The sequence below is a fragment of the Theropithecus gelada genome, chromosome 8 (genome assembly GCF_003255815.1).
Source record: "Theropithecus gelada isolate Dixy chromosome 8, Tgel_1.0, whole genome shotgun sequence".
Taxonomy (NCBI): Eukaryota; Metazoa; Chordata; class Mammalia; order Primates; family Cercopithecidae; genus Theropithecus; species Theropithecus gelada.
In genome coordinates, this window is record NC_037676.1 from 101080452 (window position 1) to 101097713 (window position 17262).

The following is a 17262-nucleotide window of genomic DNA, read 5'->3' on the forward strand; positions in this document are numbered from 1 at the left end:
ACATTTTAAAATCCTTTCCCACATGAAAAGATTCCTGAAAAAGAGATCAGAAGACAACAGAAAAGCACTCAATATATATGGAGTTGTAAATCCAGTATGAACCAGTATCTATTACACAAAGGGGGAACATGCCACAAAGTGATTAGGAAAGTCAAACATGAATTAGTCTAATAACACAAAGGCAAATATAAACCCCAAAGAGCACTTTATTGAACAGAAATCCACACGTATCAAAAATATGTCTATTATTAACAATGATATATCAAGCTTTTAAGCTCGAAATAAATCTTAATAATCAATAATGCGAACTTGATATGCCCTTACCAAGAAAAAAAAGTTTGAAGAAGCACTTAACATCAAGGCAAAACATATACATATTTTTAAAATATAACAAACCAAATGTTTACCATAAAGGCTATTACATGCAAGGTATTGATTCTAAGGGCACTTGGATAAAATATGCTAGTATATTTTGAATAGCCACTGCTTGATTCTTTTATTTATTTGGTTATTTACTTATTTATTTGTTTGTTTATTGAGATGGAGTCTCACTCTGTCACCCATGCTGGAGGACAATGGCAAGATCTAGGCTCACTGCAACCTCTGCCTGCCTCCTGGGTTCAAGTGATTCTCATGCCTCAGTCTCCCAGTAGCTGGGATTACAGGCACATGCCAACACGCCAGGCTAATTTTTGTATTTTTAGTAGAGATGGGGTTTCTCCATGTTGGCCAGGCTGGTCTCAAACTCCTGACCCCAAGAGATCTGCCTGCCTCAGCCTCCCAAAGTGCTGGGATTACAGGTGTGAGTCACCTCGCCCAGCCGCCACCATTTGATTCTATTAAAGAAACTAGCCGGGCACGGTGGCTCAAGCCTGTAATCCCAGCACTTTGGGAGGCCGAGACGGGCGGATCACGAGGTCAGGAGATCAAGACCATCCTGGCTAACCCGGTGAAACCCCGTCTCTACTAAAAAAATACAAAAAAAACTAGCCGGGCGAGGTGGCGGGCCCTGTAGTCCCAGGTACTCGGGAGGCTGTGGCAGGAGAATGGCATAAACCCGGGAGGCGGAGCTTGCAGTGAGCCGAGATCCGGCCACTGCACTCCAGCCTGGGCGACAGAGCCAGACTCCGTCTCAAAAAAAAAAAAGAAAAAAGAAACTAACAGCGTACCTAAAAATGTGAGGTCTGTGTTATGGAATGTATGCTTTCTTCATTAACAACAATAATTCAAAGTACCAATGGTGACTACTAAGATTCTATCCTTGGTTCTTTAGTTCTCTGCATTCTTCTACCCAAATGCATCTGACAGATAATCATGTTCAAAACACAAAAGACACTTTTATCTAACTAAGTGAGATGACAGGATAAGGATGACAATGTCAAAAGCAAATATATATAGGGCCATTTATGTGCCAGGTGTTATTCTTTAAATGCATGTAATCTTCATAACAACTCATATCTTATCCCATATATCAGATGAAGAAATTAAGTCACAGAGAAGTTTAAAAACTTGCCCAAGTCCAGAGAGGCAGTATGTAGCAGAGCTAGGATTCAAATCCTGGCAGTCTGACTCCAGATTTCATGTTCTCAGCTCAATTCTAGTCTTCAGCTATAATTCCAATCCTTTCTTTCCATATGACTATTTAACCTCTGTATGTTTCCATTTCTCATCTGGAAAATGGGTCAATAATAGTTCTTACTTCATAAAGTTCTCCAATCTTTATGAGGATTAAATGCTATAATATACATAATATATTTAGAAAAGTACCTGGCACATAAAAGTAATACATATGTCTGTTGTTATTTTATCTACCAAATGTCTGTCACTGGAGTTGAGAACCACTGTTCTAAAACTGTAACAATCAGTGAGAATTTAACAAGCAGAATAGTCTTAATGTGTCCTTTACAGTGGTAACTAAAGAAAACTGGACTTTCTCAACTATTTTCATTATGAAACAAGTTCACCACCAGCCTTCAAGAAAATATACAAATCATTTAAGAGTTGCTCTCTTCAGTCTGGAATTTCTTCTCCATTATTTAGTATTCCCTCACACCCACCCAAAATTACAGAAACAGATCTCATCCTGATAAAGGTATATAGTGAAAATGTCTCTTATATACTAAACTGAATGTTCACATAACTTTTAAGACATAAAACCTATGTGGCATTTTAGGCCAGGTGTGGTGGCTCACATCTGTAATCCCAGCACTTTGCGAGGCTGAGGTGGATGGATCACCTGAGGTCAGGAGTTCAAGACCAGCCTGGCCAACATGGTGAAACCCCATCTCTACTAAAAATATAAAAATTAGTTAGGCATGGTGGTGCATGCCTATAATCTCAGATACTTGGGAGACTGAGGCACAAGAACTGCTTGAACCTGGGAAGTGGAGGTTGCAGTAAGCCAAGATAGTGCCACCACACTCCAGCCTGAGCAACAGGGCAAGACTCTGTCTCAAAAAAAAAAAAAACAAAAAACAAAAAACAAACAAAAAAAACACCTGTGTGGTATTTTAATGTAATTCTCATCTATACAGCTGGATGCTGGGTACTCTTGAACCAGAATAGTACGCCCAGAGTCTGGCTTCACGAAAGAGCTACAAAGTGTAAAGACTGAAAGAACTACAACCATCCTTTAACCCAGGGACTAATGCTGATTGACATTTAAATATGCTTCTATTAATAGTTTTCTGTTGTGACAACACTCTTGCACAGCCCCAATAAACAATTGTGCCAAGATTTCTCAAAAGTACAGAAGGAGAAGGAAAACCACTGGATAGATCCTAGAGTACATATTCAACAACAGATTATCAAATTACTCTTTGAAGTAGTTGTACTAATTTAAACTCCTAACAGTATGATAGCATATAAAGTATATATAAGGCACAGGTGAATATAATAAATTTGGAAGCATTTCTATGGACAGGGTCACAGCCAAGAGCAGACAATGAAGTGATCTATCAAGTAAACCCCAGAAGGACTTCCAGCTTAGTACCATAGGGTAGGGAGAGCAAGAGTGAAAGGGAGTTCACTTTTTCATGGAAGCTGAAAAAAAGAAAACGGAACAACAGTTGGCTCCTTGTCCCCAGTCTGCCCCTACTCCCATGTACATGCAGATTACATGAATTCTGTCATTTATCCCCAGATCAAAAAAAAGGGGAAAGGGTTCCTCTCTGAAGAAATTCAGGGGACCGGGCACGGTGGCTCACGCCTGCAATTCCAGCACTTTGGGAGGCCGAGGTGGGCGGATCATGAGGTCAGGAGATGGAGACCATCCTGGCTAACACGGTGAAACCCCATCTCTACTAAAAAAAAATGAGACGAGTGTGGTGGCAGGCGAGCTACTCGGGAGGCTGAGGCAGCAGAATGGCGTGAACCTGGGAGGCGGAGCTAGCAGTGAGCCGAGATGGCACCACCGCACTCTAGCCTGGGGAACAGAGCGAGACTCCTTCTCAAAACAAAAAAAAAAGAAAGAAATTCAATAAAAACCTGTTGTAGGCCCTTTCCCTCAGTGAGCCGAGATGGCACCACCGCACTCTAGCCTGGGGGACAGAGCGAGACTCCTTCTCAAAACAAAAAAAAAGAAAGAAATTCAATAAAAACCTGTTGTAGGCCCTTTCCCTTAAAAGCTAGCTCCCAACCCATTCACCCTATTATGCCTGTAGGTGAAAAGGCATTGCTTATGGTGAGACCTGATCAGCCTTCCAGTCCCAAGGGCAAGACCAGAATAAATAAAACAAGGAAATCAATAACCCTAGAAGAAACAGAAATGATTCAGGAAACAGACAATAGCATTTATTTTAAAAAACTTATTATTCTTAAAGCAATTTCAAAAGCTTTTCTATCCATGTCAGCATCAATATGTTACGAAAAAGGAATAAGCGTAAGCATTCTTTTAATTAAAATATAACTGCTGAAATAAAAAGTTCAGTTAGAAGAGTCAGAAAATAAAGCAAAATAAAGCATCCCACCTCCTCCAAAAGGCAAAAAGACATAAAGAGAGGAAAATCTAAGAGGAAAAACAAATTCAGGAGATTCAAGCTTTCAATAAAGAAAACAGAAATTTTCCAAAGCTGAAGACAGACAAGTGTTTATATATTAAAAGGAACTACTGAATGCTGAGCATAACTAATAAAAAGGACTCACATGTAGGCACATTCTTGTGAAATATCAGAAACATCAAGATAAAAAGAAAAGTTCAGAAATTTCCAGAGGGGGGAAAAAACCTACAAATAAATAAGACTCAGACAGCCATTATCAACGCTAGATGTTAGAAGATAAATGGAGGAAAGTCTCAAAGCTCTGAGAGAAAATTATTTTGACTGTAAAATTCTACTAAGGCAATGGACCAAGTATAAAAGCAAAATAAAGACATTTTCAGATACGCAAAGGCTCAAACAATAATTGACCTCTTATTCTTGTATCATGAAGAAGACAGTTTAGGAAGAATACAAAACAAAGTAAAAACCAAGAAAACAGGAAATATCCTTTTTTTAATGGTGGCACTAACCCAAGAGTCAAGTGAAAAGAAATTCTAAGGATACAGCTATAAAGCAGACCTCAAAGCAATGAGTCCACATTAGAAGAAGAAATCAGGAAGCTCCAAAGAAAATCTCAAAGAAGAATCACATACATTCCAGGAAATAAATATACTGAGTAAGAAGCTCAAAGATATTACCAAAGCGATAAAAGATGCATACATTGCTTTTCTCAAAATAACAAAAAAAAGAAAAAACTCCCGGAAACAGAAAATTATATAACAACATGATCCTAATGGAGCCATCAACCTAAAATGTGGAAATGATTTTGAGTAATTAATTGATTAAGTGTGAGAAAAGTAAATCCACTTAGACAACATGCTGGGAACATTCTCCTTTGGGTAACCTAGGATATTTAGAGAGAGAAATAAAATTTGAGCATATCATTGTTTCCTCTTCCAAGATGTTCTTTGCCCTCTCTTCTCTCCTCTCACTCGTTTATTCATTCATTCTTTCAATATTTACTGAGCACCCGTGCTAGAAGCTAAAGATAAAACAGTAAACAAAAAAAGAAAAATCCCTGCCCTTTTGAAGCTTACATTCAATAACTCCTACTCTTTCAAGAATCGGCTAATGCAGGAGTCTCCAATCCCTGGGTACTGGTCCATGGCCTGTTAGGAACCGGGCCACACAGCAGGAGGTGAGTGGTGGGTGGGCGAGCATTACTGCCTGAGCTCCACCTCCTCCTGTCAGATCAGCAGCAGCATTAGATTCTCATAGGAGAACAAACCCTACTGTGAACTGCGCATGCAAGGAATCTAGGTTGTGCACTCCTTATGAGAATCTAATGCCTGATGATCTGAGGTGAACTGGTTTCATCCTGAAACTATCACCCCCAACCATAGAAAAATTGTCTTCCATGAAACCAGTCCCTGGTGCCAAAAAGGTCGAGGATCACTGTGCTAATGGATTCTCTCACCAATGAAACTTTTTCTAAATTGTTAGGCTATGTGTGCCTCTTTTTTTCCTCCTAAAGAGCTCTAACTCTTTGCAAAACAGAATTTGGCTTTTTACATACCTATTACCTCATCTAATGTGTGAAGAATGCAAGACACCAGCATTTATTAGTTATTTGTACCTCTAGTGAACAGCACTGGGCCTAAATCAATAAATAGGTTTTGAACCTTTCTACTCAACCAAAATGTAAATAAAACAGCTGTATTCATCCACTCTCACACTGCTATAAAGAATTACCTGAGACTGGGTAATTTAGAAGAAAAGAGATTTGACTGACTCACAGTTCCACAGGCTGTACAGGAAGCATGGCTGGGGAGGCCTCAGGAGACTTATAATTGTGACAGAAGGGCAAAGGGGAAGCAAGCACGGAATTCTCATGGCAGAGCGGGAGAGAGGATGAAGGGGGAAGTGCTACACACTCTGATGAGAACTCACTATCATAAGAACAGCCAGGGGGAAATCTGCACCCATGATCCAATCACCTCCCACCAGGTCCCTCCCCAAACACTGGGGATTACAATTCAACATGAGATTTGAGTGGGAACGTAGAGCTAAACCATATCAACTGCCAAGTAAAATGTAAAGCACTATGCAAATGTTACTTATTATTTAACAGATGAGGACACTGAAGTCCTTCTCAGTTAAATGATTTGCTCCAGACCATAAAACTAGTCTGTAGAAGAACCAAAACTAAAACCTATATTGCTGAAAGCCTGGGTTCATGCCATTTCTACTGTACTAGGTTGAATGAAAACAAGTAGTCAAATCAAAAAATGGGCCTAAATGGGAGAGAATTACCTTAGGCATTTTCTTAGAATGTTTTTAAGTACACAATAAACATCTAAAACATAGACTCTATTTCTTCCATATGTCAAGACATAGCTTTACAATTATGTAAAGATTATTTGGAAAGCCTCTAATCAAAAATCTAACCTATCTTTTAAGAGCTTCAATTTCACAGAGTTATGCATTTCTACTCTGTAGTATATGTTTGAAATGCATAAATGTTTCGAGATGTTTAATGGCATTTAATATAATATAAGTTGGTTTTTTAAAAATTTCCTCACGGGAAACCTTCAAAACTCATTACCACAAATATACTAAACTTCTATTCTTTTTAAACTTGAAAACACTTGACTCCTCAAAAAAAAAAATGCTTATATTACTACCTTATACAACAACAACAAAAAGCTTTTTCATGAGTTACATACAGCAAGCCTATGGTTAAAATTATCAATATACACATTTTTAAAATTAAGCAAAAAATTAAACATAGATACATATATAACTTTTGTAAAAATCGGAGAACTAATGAAACATATTCTGGTATTTCACACATGCCAAGGTTACTAGTAAGCATACTTTTTATGGCTTGTCTTTGGTATATGACCATATCTGTTCAGCAATCCACATTATTAATACTGAATAGTAGTCATGGAAATTATAACTTATCCACAAAAATATAACACTGAATAGAGAGGTAGGGTAATTTTATATTCACAGGATAAGAACCAAAAAATTGGCTGTTTCAGCTCAACATTTATCAAAGGCTTGTAGGTGCCAAAAGCTATTCTAGGCACTTGGAATATTTCAAGATGAATATATTAAAACTCCTGTCCTTGAGGAGTTTACTCCTTGAGTTTACTCTTCAAGGAGAAAGGCAACTGCAACCACTCTTCTCCCAAACACTAAAGCTGACTAATTAAATGTAACTCCCAAGTATAGGATACCATAGCTGGATTATCTACAAAGAAGTTTCATCAAACTTAAAAGATAGTTTAAAATACTGTGAAAAAATCAGTTACTGAATGTGTGTGATACCAGGACTTGAGCTATGTTTGTGAGTCTGATCACAAAAATCAGAAATTTAAGTCACATACACTATTTTATAAAGCCCCAAATACTTAAAAACCAAAAGGACTCAATGAATACTAACCTAATAGATTTTTACTCATAATGTAACCAGAAGAGTCAAGAGAAACTTTTATCATCCACTAGAATACAGGAGAGTTTTACCTTTTTCCTAATTCTAGTACCACTACCATTAATTACCACAATTCGTTACCAGCTCAGGTGCCAACTCTGTGATCTGGCCCATGTTGAGTAAGAATCAGCACCTAAATAGACAAAATCTCTATCCTTTACAACTCAGACTCAGTTACAACCACTGGAATATGTCTAATTAATCCGCAACTTAATTCTATGCCTTCATCTTTTCCTACATGTTTCCCAAAGAAAAAGTACAGATCAGCTTTTGAAGGTCCTTCTTTAATATCTACGCTGACAATCAGATAATTTGTTTTATGACTTTTAAAATACGTGAAGTACTCATATAACTATTAGCCACCTGTCAAGCAATAAAACGGATCCAAAAAAAAAGGCCAACAGAAATAACAAACAGCAAAGAATAGGCACAAAAAGAACATGAAAGAGCCAATACAAATATGAAAAGACAGCCTACCTAATAGTCAAAATAAACATCATCACCACGGTAAAAACAGCATTTATCGTGCTTTCTTTATGTAAGAGTGAATATGCAATAAAGACTCAATTAATTAATCAATGATTTACTAAACAGACAACAAACTACCTGAGAAAATATGCAAATTTTCAAATAAGAGGTAACATTTTCAGCTAGGACTTCATGGATGCAAGTTCACTAGGTAAAGACCGGGGGTAGGGATAACACTAAAAGAAGGGCAGAGGACAAGGCAAGGGCATACATATCATCACCAAAATATGAAGCCAGTTCTTATTCTAGGAGCCAGTTCTCATTGTAACACTGAAGTGGAAAGTACCTGATAAAACAGTGATGAGGTATGAAACTGTACAGGTAGAAAGGAGGTAATATATAAACTCTGTTTATACATCAGGCTAAAAAATTTGAACTTAAATGTTTTGTTTAAAAGACATGTAACTTAATTGGACTTGCTCTTTCCTGTGCCTTTTATTTTCAGTTTTCAAGGAAACATTTGTTAAAAAATAGACAATCATCAATAATTCAGAATCAAGAACGCTTTATCCCTAATAAGATTTCTCTCAAAGACAAGCACAATTCCACACACAAAAAAAATACGTTACTTAGGTGGTCCTCCAAGACTTACTACTCTTAAAACAAATTAAAAATTTAGAATCCATTGTCAGCTCCCTAAATCATCACATAATTTTGTTTCTTCTCTATAATAAACGAAGCTCACTTCTAAGCTGTCCATTACTCTGAGAAAGCTTACTATTAATATGGTTGATATATGTAGTATATACATAATCAAAGGAACTATACAGTTAAGCTCTCATATCAGAACAGGATTATGCTGTCAGAGCAACATCCATATGAGTCCACTTGAGCACCAATCCAACCTTGTTCTCAACCTATATTTTACAGTTTTTATTAACAATTTAAAGATAAGCACAAAACAATAATTTCAGTGATCATGTTTTTACATCTTTTTTAGATTTATAAAGGTTAAAGTTGTCAATAAAGTTTTACATCCACAGATCATACATGAATTCGTTTAAGTGAATATAATAATAAGAAAAGTCAATTCAAGGGCTCTACCTGACATACCCAAATGGCCAAGAGTAAAAAAAGATGCAAGCAAATTAGTAAACCAGTATCTGAGATACTCACTGCAACGAACAGGCCCCAAACACAAAGCATGAGTTTCAAGGACAAGTTAAAACTTCTAAAAAGAGATTAAGAGAAATAACTGGGGCACTAGGCAAAAATGATACAAAATGTCAAACAGGATTATTAACTGGATTACAAAAAAGGTACGTGGATAGAAAATAAATAAGCAAATGACTAATTAGTAAAATTAAGGAACAGGGTCAGAGGAGTACCAACGGCAAAAGTTGCTATGGTGAATAACAAAAATATACAAGATACAGCATTCTTAGATACTACCATTAGCCAACTTGAAAATATAAGAACAATAAAAGATCATTCATATTAGCAGTAAAAATGACAAAGCTCCTAGAAGCAAATCAAATTTAAAATGTATACTTTTTTTTTCTCTTTTTTTTTGAGACGGAGTTTCACCCTGTTGCCTAGGCTGGAGTGCAATCTCAGCTCACTGCAACGTCTGCCCCGCAGGTTCAAGCGATTCTCCTGCTTCAGCCTCCTGAGTAGCCAGGATTATAGGCGCCCGCCACCAGACCCAGCTAATTTTTTTGTATTTTTAGTAGAGACGGGGTTTTGCCACACAGGCCAGGCTAGTCTCAAACTCCCACCACCACACCCAACTAATTTTTTTGTATTTTTAGTAGAGACGGAGTTTTGCCATGTTGGCCAGGCTGGTCTCAAACTCCTGACCTCAGGAGATCCACCTGCCTTGGCCTCCAAAAGTGCCAGGATTACACCCATGAGCTACCGCACCCAGCCAAACAATTTTCAAGGAGATTTAAAAACACATTTAAATACAAAAAAGAAGAACTGAACACAAAGATATTCTATGATCATGGATTGGAAAATACCAGTTAACACAAATTATGAGTTAAATCTAATTCCAATCACAAACCCAGCAAGACTTTTTGTGGAGCTTGACAACTTATCCTAAAATTTATATGAGGCCAGGAACAGTGGTTCATGCCTGTAATCCCAACACTTTGGGTGACCAGGTGGATCCACCTCAGGTCAGGAGTTTGAGACCAGCCTGGCCAATGTGGCGAAACCCCATCTCTACTAAAAATATAAAAATTAGGTGGGTATGGTGGCGGCTGCTTATAATCCCAGCTACTAGGGAGGCTGAGGCACAAGAATCACTTGAACCTGGGAGGCAGAGGCTACAGTGAGTCAAGATCACGCCATTGCACTCCAGCCTGGGCAACAAGAACGAAACTCCGTCTCAAAAAATAATAATAATAATAATAATAATAATAATAATAATAATAAATAAAACAAACATATATGAGAGATCAAGGAAAACAAAGACAAGGGAATTGCATCCCAAATATCAAACATGCCACCATATAATTAAGAACATATTTCTGTTGCAGAAGCAGGCAAATAAATCTCTGCTATAACAGAGAGACCAAATATAGAGCCAAATATATACATAACCTTAGTAGCACAGGCTTATAAGCCAGTTAAAAAGGGATAGAAAATTGTGTTAGGACAATTAGATTTCCACACAGAAAAAAAAAAAAAAAAAGAAAAAAAGAAGTGCTGTATACCCCTATCTCATATCATATACAGAAATAAACTCCAGCTAGATTAAAGATGTAGGTAAAAAACCAGCCTGTTGCAAGACAAGAGTGACACCATTTCGAAGCAAAACCACCATAATGACAGGAGTTTGGCTCCAGCAGCAAGGTCTTCAAACAACGCCTGTAGCACAGATAACCCCTCATAAAGATCTTTATCTAACCTCTCCAGTGGTCACGAATAGCAAGAAAGTCTAAAGTGTCACCAGCTGCACATGTTTTACCAAAACAGCTTGCTATATAAAGGATATTTTGGGGAGGGTGGATGTGGGAATACACCACCTCTTGGCCACCCAAAACATTATTTCCGTTAGTAAGTCTGTAATAAATGTTTTTTATAAGAAACTGGATTTGTCAGCGTCTTTCTTCAGCCTCTCAGCTCCCTTAGCCTTTGGGGGTAGCTTTGCATGTGTTTGCTCATAGCAGAACAGAACTGCTAATAACAAAACTTGTATTATTTGAAAGAGTTCCACTTCTGGTAATGATAAACTAGATAATTCAGACCACTCTCCTGCTGAAAGAACTAAAATGTCTGGACAAAATACATTTAACAGTCTATGTTAAGGCTAATGAAGACACAAGGCTAATGAAAACAAAATATTAGAAAAAAGAAAAAGAAAGAGGTGAGCCTAGCAATAAGGGCTCCTTTTCTCCAACAGGCATCTATTAATTACAGAACAGAGGCCAAGAGGCTAAGAAGCAGAGCAGACCTTTTGACTGACTTACAAGATGAGAAGGTCAAAGATTGGAAATCAAAACCTACCAAGAAACTGCGAAGCCCTGTAATGCCAAAGGACCATATCCTAAATGTAAAGGAGGATCAACCCTCAAAAGTACAGTCATGTGTCACCTGACAACATGGATACATTCCAAAAAAGACATTATTAGGCAGTTTCATCATTGTGTGAACATCACAGAGTGGGTTTACACAAACCTAGATGGTATAGCCTATTGCTCCCAGACTACACACCTGTATAGCATGTTACTGTACAGAATGCTGTAGGCAGCAGTAACACAATGGTATTTGTGTATCTAAACACATCTAAACATAGAAAAAGTACAGTAAAAATACGATACTATAATCTTACGGTACCACTATTCTATATGCAGTCCATCATTGATGGAAACATCATTATGTAACACATAACTGTACTAAAGCCCAGATTCAAATTATCTCTAACCCTAATTGAATTAAAGTGATCTAGGATTGCTAGTTCTAGTCACCAGATAGAAACAAACAAAAACCTTAAGTAAAATACATCAACATTCAGAAGTTCAAATAACCTCTATCACGTTTTATGCAATGTCCAGCACTCTATCAAAGATCACAAGGCATAGACAAAAACAATAAAAAACAAGAGAAACAATATAAAATAGAGACACAAAGGAGATTAACATTTAAAGATTAGCAGACAGAATTAGACTATAATTAATATGTTCTAGGGTATGAGCCTAAGCAACAAAGTGAGACCCTATATCTCCAAAAAATCAAAAAAATTAGCCGGGCATGGTGGCACATGACCATGGTTCCAGCTACTCAGGAGGCTGAAGTGGGAAGATCACTTGAGCCCAGGAGATCAAGGCTATAGTTAGCCATGATCACACCACTGCACTAGAGCCTGAGTGACAGAGCAAGACCCTGTCTCAAAAAGAAAAACAAAAAATAAAAATAAATTATGTTCTGGGACATAAAATACAAGATTTCTGGATAATATCTTTAAAAGGCTAAAAGGAATCACTAACCTAGAATTCTTTACCCAGCAAATATACTGTTCAGAAGTGAAGTGAGGGTCAGGCATGGTGGCTCACATCAGTCATCCCAGCACTATGGGAAGCCAAGGCAGGAGAATTGCTTGAGACCAGGAGTTGAAGACCAGCCTGGGCAATACAGCCAGACCCCATCTCTACAAAACAAAATTGTTTTAATTAGCCAGGCATGATGGCATGCTCCTGAAGTCCTAGTTACTCAGGAGGCTAAGGCTGGAGGATCGCTTGAGCCCAGAAGTTCAAGGTTGCAGTGAACTGTGATCACACCACTACATTCTAGCCTGGGCAAAAGAGCGAAAACCTGTCTCAAAAAAAGGAAAAAAGAAAACATGAAGTAAAATAACAACATGTTCACCAAAAAAACAAAAACAAACAAAACAAAACAAAAAAAACCCAGGTATTATCATCATACCCACACATAAGGAAATACTGACAGATATTTTTCAGGCAACTGGGAAATACAGAAAGAAATAAAGAACAATAAAAAGCATAAATATATGAGTAAATATAAACATTTGCAATATAAAATAACAAGAATTCCTTGTGCTATTTCAAATATATACAGAATTTAAAAAAACAAAGCAGATCACAAAAAAACAACAGACCATACAAGCTCTTAAAAACAAATTGCCATATTCTTAGGAAAAGATTGTTTCATGACCATGAAAACAATTACTAGAGTGAGTTTTACACCTGTTTAATCAAAGACGACTGTTATACTAGTCAAATTTTTGAAAGCCAGTCAGTCAGTAATAGTCATGCTTCTGAAATTCAGACAATCAAGAGTATCCTTCAGTGAACAAAGGCTTACAACGTCCAAATACTTTTTAAACGGAATGTTACATATCTTTATATTATTAACCTTAACAATAATGGTACTCTTTTTGAATAATAAATAAATGAAGAAAAATGTCCTTGCACTAGAAAAGAAAGATACAAATATTTCTGAGACTTAATAGGAGCTGTCATCAAGGCAACACTCAGAAACAATATACCTACAGCTCCTGATCAATCTCTTGTGCAGCTGTGGGCTCCTTTTCATATATGGAAATTAGACTATTACTATGTCACCCCAGAACCCAGGGTACCTGTTGTGTGAGAGTAACAACTATGCTATTCCAAGTGTACGACTTCCCAACATGCTCAGTGGACTGTGTCTTGTAACAAAGAATATGAACAGATAAAATCTTTTCTTTGAAAACTGACAAAGAGTTTTCTGAAGATAATGATCTGATCCATACCTATCTTTAAGAACTATAGTATGCCTTCACAGTTGTAATTATTGGCAACAAGAATTAAACTTCTTGGATCAAATACTTCATATCTGCTCAAAATTGTAACATTAACACTTAAAACTAAGAAAATAGAGATGTTTAAAATTTTCCATTTCACACACTTTTACTTCATATTCCTACTTGATAACTTTAAATACCAAATGCACTGTTTAGCCCTGAAATGATATTAAAACTCTTCTCTAACTGGGATATAATTACTTTCCATTGAAGCATTGTTCTGCCACTCAAGAGTCATCTGATTTACATAAGTGCTAGTTAAGCACCATAGAAATTCTAAAATATATCATTAGAATGTCACAGATCACTTAATCTACTCTGTCAAAACAGGGATTATTTCAACTTCTGTTTCACTTCTCTTAAAAGAAATCCTATTTACTTTCTTTTCTCTAACAGGGAAAAAAAAATTAGTAAAATAAACTTACAGTGTACTTCCCAAATCAAACTTTAAAATGATTCTGGTTAACCACAAATTGACTGAAGTATTTTTTCTGAATGTATTTTACTGAAACATGGCTGACAACATATAATAATGTTACTGCTACAGAATTACAAATTATCTCACTGATTACTCTTCTTATTCAAGAAAAAAAGGTCACTTTGGTCCATACAAAATTGTCCAAATAAACTAGATGCATTACTAGCTTAAAGTAAACAATTCTGTAAATAGTACTTCTACTTAGAGTTAAAACATAACCATAAAAAGCTTTCATTAAGCAATACATTTCACTAAGCTAAATTTATAGAAATATGTAATATTTCTATCACTTTCACACATCTTGAATATTTGGGAAAATAAATACAAAAATGTTTTATATTTTTTTAAATTCAGAAGTATATAATTTCTTCAAATATTACCAGCCATAAATTATAATATAGAAAATTTAAGATAAATAAATACCATGAATATTATAAACTTTAAATAAAATTCTAGCCATAATTTATGAAACTCACATTATTAAACAACACACACACACACACTGATTCCAAATGAAGAAGAGAAGTACCATGGTAGTTTCTCTGTGACACAACAAAAATTATTCTAATAAAAAAATTAAACAATCATGTAATTCCTAAATTTGTCACAGAAAGGTATGTGAGCTGGTCCTCACATCTCCTACTAGATATCTTTACACAACTTAAAACCTTTTCTTTTTTCAGGCTTTTATTTTCTTTGTAACAAAATGCCAACTAGTCAGATTCTAAAATACGAATCTTTAGAAATGAGATTAGCAAAACTACTTTAAAATACTTACTGTCTTGTTTCGTAATCTAATTATGTCTGAGACAGAGCCAGCGCCACAGTACTCCATAACAATCCAGAGGTCTGTATTCTTAAAATAACTGCCATAGTACTTTACAACATATGGGCTAAAAGAAAACACATAAACAATTAAATTTAGTTAATTCCCAAAGAAATTTTTTTCTTAATCTCAATACAAAGTATTTTCAACATTTCATAATGTTCCAATAAGTTAAATAAGTAAATGTCTATTGTACAACAAATTCTCAATATCTGGAGTTCACCAACTATGCATAATTAGACTTTAATTCATGGATGAAATTTAACAGGATTACAAACCAGAAGAGGACCAAATGTTTTGAGTGATTCTGAAGAAAATAAGACTCCATTTTGGCAAAGAAATTACTACTTAACATGAGGAACAAATGAAAATTTTTCCCTTTAACTAAAGCATTTTAAATATAAGTCTTCTAAAGGATTTTGCATTCAGTCAAATATTAATCAACTCTAAAATAATCTATATTTCAATGAGGCCAAAAGAGTTATTTTAAATTTTCTTTCATTCTGGCTTTTGAAAATTCTAGAGAAAAAAATTATAACTTTTTCTGTTTAAATTTATAGAATTAAAATATTAGCAATTTAATTTCTAAACTGTGGTCTTATGTCTTCCAGAGCAGAATAAACTATGTTTATAGCCAAGCTGTCTTCAGGAAGATTTAGAAAGGGACAAATGACCATCAGCAATAATGTACATTATGGATAAACTACATATACTGATGTATGAGAAAACTTACCTATCTCAAAGAGGCAGAATACCAAATTCAAAAAATACATAGAGATAGAAAATACAAGACAGCAGAAACTAAATAGAACACAACTTTAATGCTACAAGAGCTCAAATGAGGAAATAACATTGGAATCATCCAAAGAGAACTTTGTGGAAGGGAGTGGGATTTATATGAGATTTTGAAAGAAAAGTTTAAACTCCAAAATGTAGATGGAGAAGAGGGATAAGAAAATTCTAGAAAAGAGAAAGGCCATGAACAAAGGTACACAAATAGAAAGAGAAAAACCAAGTATGGCATGTAAGAGGACAACTTGTTCAAATAAATAATTCTATGTAGTAGTAGCTACAATCAAAAACAGTAGCTATTTTGCTGGGCACCAATGTAAGATAAATAAGACAGAAAAACAAATAAGCAAAAAAAAAAAGAATTTAAAGTACAATAAAAGAACATGTAGAGACTACCAATTGTGGAGGTTAAGAGAAGACTGTCAGGGAAGACTTCTCAGTACAGCCTTTAAAATTTTAGCTATGCTCTGTCTTTGAGGCAGTAATAAATAGCCTACCATCCAAAAAAAAACACTCAGGACTAGACGGACTCAGGGTCGAATTCTAGCAGATATACAAAGAAGAGGTGGTACCATTCCTGCTGAAACTATTTCAAAAAATTGGGAAGGAAATGCTCCCTAACTCATTCTATGAAGCCAGCATCATTCTGATACCAAAACCTGGCTGAGATACAACAAAAAAAGAAAATGTTAGGCCAATATCCTTGATGAACACTGATGCAAAAGTCGTCAACAAAACATTAGCAAACCAAATCTAGTGGCACATAAAAAACCCAACCCACCACAATCAAGTAGGCTTTCTCTTTGGTATGCAAGGTTGGTTCAACATATACAAATCAATAAATTTGATTCATCACATAAACAGAACTAAAGACAAAAACCACCTGATTATCTCAATAGATACAGAAAAGGCTTTCAATAAAATTAGACGTCCATTCACATTAAAAACTCTCAACAAACTAGGTATTGAAGGAACATACCTCAAAATAGTAAGAGCCATATATGCAAAACCCACAGCCAACAATCATACTGAATGGGCATAAGCTGGAAGCATTCCCCTTGAAAAGCGGCATGAAGACAAGGATGCACTCTCTCACCATTCCTATTTAACATAGTATTGGAAGTCCCAGCAAGGGCAATCAGGCAAGAGAAAGAAAGAAAGGTCATCCAAACAGGAAGAGAGGAAGTCAAACTATCCCTGTTTGCAGATGACAAGATCCTATATTTAGAAAACCCCCTAGCCTCAGCCCAAAAGCTTCTTAAGCTGATAAACAACTTCAGCAAAGTCTCAGGATACAAAAGCAATGTGCAAAAATCACTAGCATTCCTATACACCAACAACAGTCAAGCTGAGAGCCAAATCGGGAACTAACTCCCATTCACAACTGCCACCAAAAAGAATAAACTACATAGA

General features: G+C 36.0%; 1 protein-coding gene across 3 annotated transcripts in view; it reads right to left on the reverse strand.

Annotated features, from left to right (window-relative positions):
- STK3 (serine/threonine kinase 3) overlaps positions 1–17262 on the reverse strand; it is a 466952-nt gene that overhangs the window by 246744 nt on the left and 202946 nt on the right. For all 3 annotated transcript variants that reach the window (XM_025393760.1, XM_025393762.1, XM_025393761.1), the window contains one exon: positions 15010–15124. In XM_025393760.1, the coding sequence (XP_025249545.1) occupies positions 15010–15124 (115 nt within the window). The remainder of the gene's footprint in view (positions 1–15009; positions 15125–17262) is intronic.